Source organism: Colobus angolensis, unplaced genomic scaffold (genome assembly GCF_000951035.1).
Source record: "Colobus angolensis palliatus isolate OR3802 unplaced genomic scaffold, Cang.pa_1.0 Scaffold3, whole genome shotgun sequence".
Classification (NCBI taxonomy): domain Eukaryota; kingdom Metazoa; phylum Chordata; class Mammalia; order Primates; family Cercopithecidae; genus Colobus; species Colobus angolensis.
Genome location: NW_012116265.1, coordinates 20,046,315 through 20,052,410, shown reverse-complemented (window position 1 = coordinate 20,052,410; position 6,096 = coordinate 20,046,315). Strand labels below are relative to the sequence as shown.

At 45.8% G+C, this 6,096-nt stretch overlaps 1 protein-coding gene across 1 annotated transcript in view; it reads right to left on the bottom strand.

The window, feature by feature from the left end:
- The window catches only part of ENTPD5 (ectonucleoside triphosphate diphosphohydrolase 5), a 38,486-nt gene that overhangs the window by 13,236 nt on the left and 19,154 nt on the right, over positions 1 to 6,096 (bottom strand). The window contains exon 4 of the mRNA XM_011949810.1: positions 4,206 to 4,349. Coding sequence (XP_011805200.1) covers positions 4,206 to 4,349 — 144 coding nt within the window. The remainder of the gene's footprint in view (positions 1 to 4,205; positions 4,350 to 6,096) is intronic.

Below are 6,096 nucleotides of genomic sequence, written 5' to 3'. Positions count from 1 at the left end.
GGGAGGCTGAGGCAGAAGCATCACTTGAACCCGGGAGGTGGAGGTTGCAGTGAGTGGAGATAGCACCACTGCACTCCAGCCTGGGCAACAAGAGCGAAACTCAGTCTCAAAAAAAAAAAAAAAAAAAAAAAAAAAAGCCAAAGTGATTACACTGGCCTTTGAGATCCTACATGATAAGCACCCCTTAGCCCCGCCTCTCTGAGGTTACCTCCTACTTACCTCTCATATTACTCTTTCCTCTCCAGCTATGCTGACCTCCTGGATGCTGTTCCTAACATACCAAGCTCATACCTGCCTCTGGCCTTTGCACCTGCTGTTTCTTTAGCCTGGAATATTCTTCCCACAAATGTCTTATATAACTTGCTTCTTCATTCCCCTCAGATCTCTGATCAACTGAATTTTATCAAAGACATCTTCCCTGACTGCCCTATTTAAATTAGCATTTCCCCCACTCTTATCACCAGATTCCCTACTTGCCTTTCCCTGCTTTTTTTTTTCCCCTCCATAGCACCTACAGCACCTAATATAACTTCCTTTTGACTTGTTCAGATGTTTATTTTTTGTCTTCCTGAAAGTAGAATATAAGCTCCAGGAGTGCAAAGACCATTTTTGTATTTTTGGTTCCCTGCTGAATGTATTCCAGTAACTTCACCAGCGCCCAGTACATAGTAAGCACTTTTTTTTTTTTTGAGACAGAGTCTCGCTCTGTCACCCAGGCTGGAGTACAGTGGCCCAGTCTTGGCTCACTGCAAGCTCCGCCTCCCAGGTTCATGCCATTCTCCTGCCTCAGCCTCCCAAGTAGCTGGGACCACAGGCTCCTGCCACCACATACACCTAAGTTTTCGTATTTTTAGTAGAGACCGGGTTTCACCACGTTAGCCAGGATGATCTCCATCTCCTGACCTCGTGATCTGCCCACCTAGGCCTCCCAAAGTTCTGGGATTACAGGCATAAGCCACTGCACCTGGCCCAGTAAGCACTCTTATGTTGAATAAATGAGGAATAAACCAGGGATCAGGATTCAGGTTCTCACAGAGACATACTAGGCTGCTTGTCCTTGGATAAGGGACTTAAGTCCCCTGTACTGACAGTCAAAGGAAAATGGATTTAGGGGATTGAATTAGTACACCTGTAATAAGGAGTCCTTTTTTGTCGTGATTTTTTTTTTTTTGAGATGGAGTTTCACTCTTGTTGCCCCGGCTGCAGTGCAATGGCCCAATCTTGGTTCACTGCAACCTCTGCCTCCCAGGTTCAAGTAATTCTCCTGCCTCAGCCTCCCCAGTAGCTGGGATTATAGGTGCCTGCCACCACGTCCAGCTAATTTTTGTATTTTTATTAGAGACAGGGTTTCACCATGTTGGCCAGGCTGGTCTTGAACTCCTGACCTCACGTGATCCACCCACCTTGGCCTCCCAAAGTGTTGGGATTACAGGCATGAGCCACCATGCCAGGCCTACTGTGATTTTTAGCTTCAATCTTTTTTTTTTTTTTTTTTTGAGACGGAGTCTCACTCTGTTGCCCAGGTAGGAGTGCAGTGGCGCAATCTCAGCTCACTGCAAGCTCTGCCTCCCAAGTTCAAGCAATTCTCCTGCCTTAGCCTCCTGAGTAGCTGGGACTACAGGTGTGTGCCACCATGCCCAGCTAATTTTTGTATTTTCAGTAGAGATGGGATTTCACCATGTTGGCCAGGCTGGTCTCAAACTCCTGACCTCAGGTGATCTCCCTGCTCTGGCCTCCCATAGAGCTGGAATTTTGGGTGTGAGCTACCGTACCTGGCCTTAATTTTTTTTTATAGAAATAAGGGTCTTGCTTTGTTGCCTGGACTGGTCTCAAACTCCTGGCCTCAAGCAATCCTCTTGCTCTGGCCTCCCAAAATGTTGAAATTACAGGCATAAGCCACTGCACCCAGCCTGAATTTTTGTTATAATGAGATTCTGCTTATATTCTTCACAACATGAAATTTAAATCTTATTAACTTACATGTTTATTGCATAACGAATATGTACAATAACATTTAAAAATATTGAGTTTGGCCAGGCACGATGGCTCATGACTGTAATCCCAGTACTTTGGGAGGCTGAGGCGGGCAGATCACCTTAGGTCAGGAGTTTGAGACCAGCCTCACCAACATATAGCGAAACCCCGTCTCTGCTAAAAGATACAAAAATTAGCTGGGAGTGGTGGCACACGCCTATAGTCCCAAGTACTTGGGAAGCTAAGGCAGGAGAATCACTTGAACCTGGGAGACAGAGGTTGTAGTGACCTGAGGTTGCACTACTGCACTCCAGCCTGGGTGACACAGCAAGTCTCTGTCTCTCAAAAAATAAATAAATAAATAAGAATAAAAATATTGAGCTTAACAAAACTCTCTATACTTAAATTTTTGATCTGAGTAAGAAGACAGTTGAAATATATGACTTGGGGCCGGGTGCAGTGGCTCACGCCTATAATTCCAGCACTCTGGGAGGCTGGGGCAGGTGGAGTTTGAGGCCAGGAGTTTGAGACCGACCTGGCCAACATGGTGAAACTCCGTCTCCACTAAAAGTGCAAAAATTAGCCAGGCATGGTGATGCATGCCTATAATCCCAGCTACTTGGGAGGCTGACACAGAAGAATTGCTTGAACCTGGGAGGCGGAGGTTGCAGTGAGCCAAGATTGTGCCACTGCACTCTAGCCTGGGCAACAGAAACAAAGAAACAAACAAAACAAACATATATATATATATATACGACTTCACCAGGCATGGTGGCTCATGCCTGTTCCTACAATCCTAACACTTTGGCAGGCCAAGGCAGGTGGACTGCCTGAGCTCAGGAGTTTGAAACCAAGCCAGGGCAACATGGTGAAACCCCATGTCTACAAAAAAAAATTATAAAAATTAGCCGGGTGAGGTGGCACACGCCTGTAATCTCAGTTAATTGGGAGGCTGAGGCAGGAGAATTGCTTGAACCTGGGAGGTGGAGGTTGCAGTGAGCCAAGATCGTGCCACTGCACTCAAGCTTGGGATACAGAGTGAGATTCGGTTTCCAAAACAAAATTCAGACTCTTCTGAAAAACTTCATGCTGAGAGGAAAAAAGCCAGATATACAAAAAAACAGAAAACAAACAAAAAAAACCCTATAATTCCATTTATATGAAAAGAATAAGCAAAACTTATTTATAGTCACAGAAAGCAAATTAGTCATTGGTTGGTTTCAGGGGTGAGGGAAACTCACTTATTATAAAAGAGCATGAGGAAATTTCTATTTCTTATCAAAACTCATTTAACTGTACACCTAATTTTTTTTGTGTGTGATGCAGTCTTGCTCTGTTGTGCCGGCTGGAGTGCAGTGGTGTGATCTCAGCTCACTGGAACCTCAGCTTCCTGGGTTGAAGCGATTCTCCTGCCTCAGCCTCCTGAGTAGCTGGGACTACAGGTGTGCGCCACAATGCCTGGCTACTTTTTGTATTTTTAGTAGAGATGAGGTTTCACCACGTTAGCCAGGCTGGTCTCAAACTCCTGACCTCAGGCAATCTGCCCACCTCAGCCTCCCAAAGTGCTGGGACTACAGGTGTCAGCCACTGTGCCCAGCCTAAAATAGATACATTTTATTGTACGTAAGTTTATCTTAATAAAGTTGATCAGAAACAATTTCTGAAATCTGCTTTAAAATTCTAAAAGAATGAAGAATACCGGCCGGGTGCAGTGGCTCATGCCTGTAATCCCAGCACTGTGGGAGGCCGAGGCGGGAGGATCACGAGGTCAGGAGATCGAGACCATCCTGACTAACACAGTGAAACCCCGTCTCTACTAAAAATACAAAAAATTAGCCGGGCGTGGTGGCGTATGCGTGTAGTCCCAGCTACTCGGGAGGCTGAGGCAGGAGAAGGGCATGAACCCGGGAGGCGGAGCTTGCAGTGAGCTGAGATGGCACCACTGCATTCCAGCCTGGGCGACAGAGCAAGACTCTGCCTCAAAAAAAAAAATAAAATGAAGAATATCCTAGATAGAAAGTACTTTAAACTTTTTAGGAAAAGCTCTATACATTTAAGAGTGATAGTTAAAAATGTAAACAACTAGCTATAACAAGCGGTCAGAGTCATCATACTGCTTTGGCAGCGGTGGCATATTGAAGGTGGTGGTCACATTCCAAAAGACTAAAACCTCATTAAGTATTCACATAGGGAAAAGGGCAGAATGATCCAAGATGCAGTTTTAAACTTACCTCAAAGAGCAGAGCCTTGGCTTTGTGTTCTGGCAGTAAGCGTAGTCCTGCCGTTGCCTTTAGAACCACTGGGGTCTTTTTCCAGTGACTTCGGGGGATTGAGTCTTTGGCCACCTCTAAGAGCCCTTGAACGGTCTCAGCACCCTGCAAAAGAGACAACCCATTCATCTGATGAACAGTCCATTTAGTGGCTGGCGCTGGTCTATTCTGTCAACATACTTTGTGGGAGCAAGAGGAGGGAGGTGGCATAGGGCTCCAACCTCTCTCTGCTCTGTAGCAGGAGAAACCTAGAGAAGTGGGCCACTTTGAAGAAGGAGAATCCAGGCTGGGTGTGGTGGTGGCTCACACTTGTAATCTCAGCCCTTTGGGAGGCCAAGGTGGGTGGATCACTTGAGTTCAGGAGTTCGAGACCAGCCTGACCAACATGGTGAAACCCTATCTCTACTAAAAAATACAAAAATAAGCCAGGCATGGTGGCACACGCCTGTAGTCTCAGCTACTCAGGAGGCTGAGACAGGAGCATTGCTTGAACCCGGGAGGCAGAGGTCGCAGTGAGTCAAGCTCATGCCACTGCACTACAGCCTGCGCAACAGAGGGAGACTCTGTCTCCAAAAAAAAGGAGAATCCATTTTATTTTGACAGTCCTAATAAAAATCCTTCTTCTTTTTATTTGAGACAGTCTTGCTCTGTCGCCCAGACTAGAGTGCAGTGACGTGATCTTGGCTCACTGCAACCTCCGCCTCCCAGGTTCAAGTGATGCTTGTGCCTCAGTCACCCAAGCAGCTGGGATTACAGGCATGTGCCACCACACGCAGATAATTTTTGTGTTTTTAGTAGAGATAGGGTGTCACCACATTGACCAGGCTGGTCTCAAAAACCTGACCTCAAGTGATCCACCTGCCTCACCCTCCCAAAGTGCTGGGATTACCATGTCTGGCCAAATTATTCTTTTATATCGTGATCATTTTAGTTGATTATTTCTTTTTCTTCTTTTTTTTTAGGTGGAGTTTTGCTCTTGTCGCCCAGACCAGAGTACAATGGCGCGATCTCAGCTTACTGCAACCTCTGCCTCCCAGGTTCAAGCGATTCTCCTGCCTCAGTCTCCTGAGTAGCTGGGATTACAGGCGTGTGCCACCACACCTGGCTGATTATTTCATGTTTCATATAAATCAGCTTTAGGCTGGTATAGTGAAGAAAACACAGGAGTTAAGAGTTGGAAGACTTGCTTGCTAGCCCTGTGGCCTAACTTAGGTCATTTGGCCTTGTTGGGACTTGGTTTCCTCAAGTGTGGGACGGGAGATACACCTCCTACCACCACTAAACTGTTGTGTGCATGAGGCAGAGTACGTGTGGTTGCTACACAAGCTGTGGCAGCAATGATGTGATACTTTTGATGATCTCCTAAAGAACATGTCAGACTCATTTTTGTATCATCACATGGCACACAGTAGATGCTCGATTTGTAATAAATGAAAACCATTATTTTAAATCCATTATTTCCGAGTGAACTTTTATTCTGATATCTGACTGCCCTTTGATTGTTGTTAGCAACTATAACACAATCATCTTTTCTAAATGCCAAGTCAGTTTCTAATAATGTAGTTGCTTTCAACAGCTCCTAATTTTTCTAGTAGATTTGCTATCCATGTACTACTGAACTAAGAAAATACATCCTCTCAGAGCCGGGCATGGTGGCTCACGCCTGTAATCCCAGCACTTTGAGAGGCCAAGGTGGGCGGACCACAAGGTCAGGAGTTCAAAATCAGCCTAGCCAACATAGTAAAACCCCGTCTCTACTAAAAATACAAAAATTAGCTGGGCATGGTGACACATGCCTGTAGTCCCAGCTACTCGGGAGGCTGAGGCAGAAGCATCACTTGAACCCGGGAGG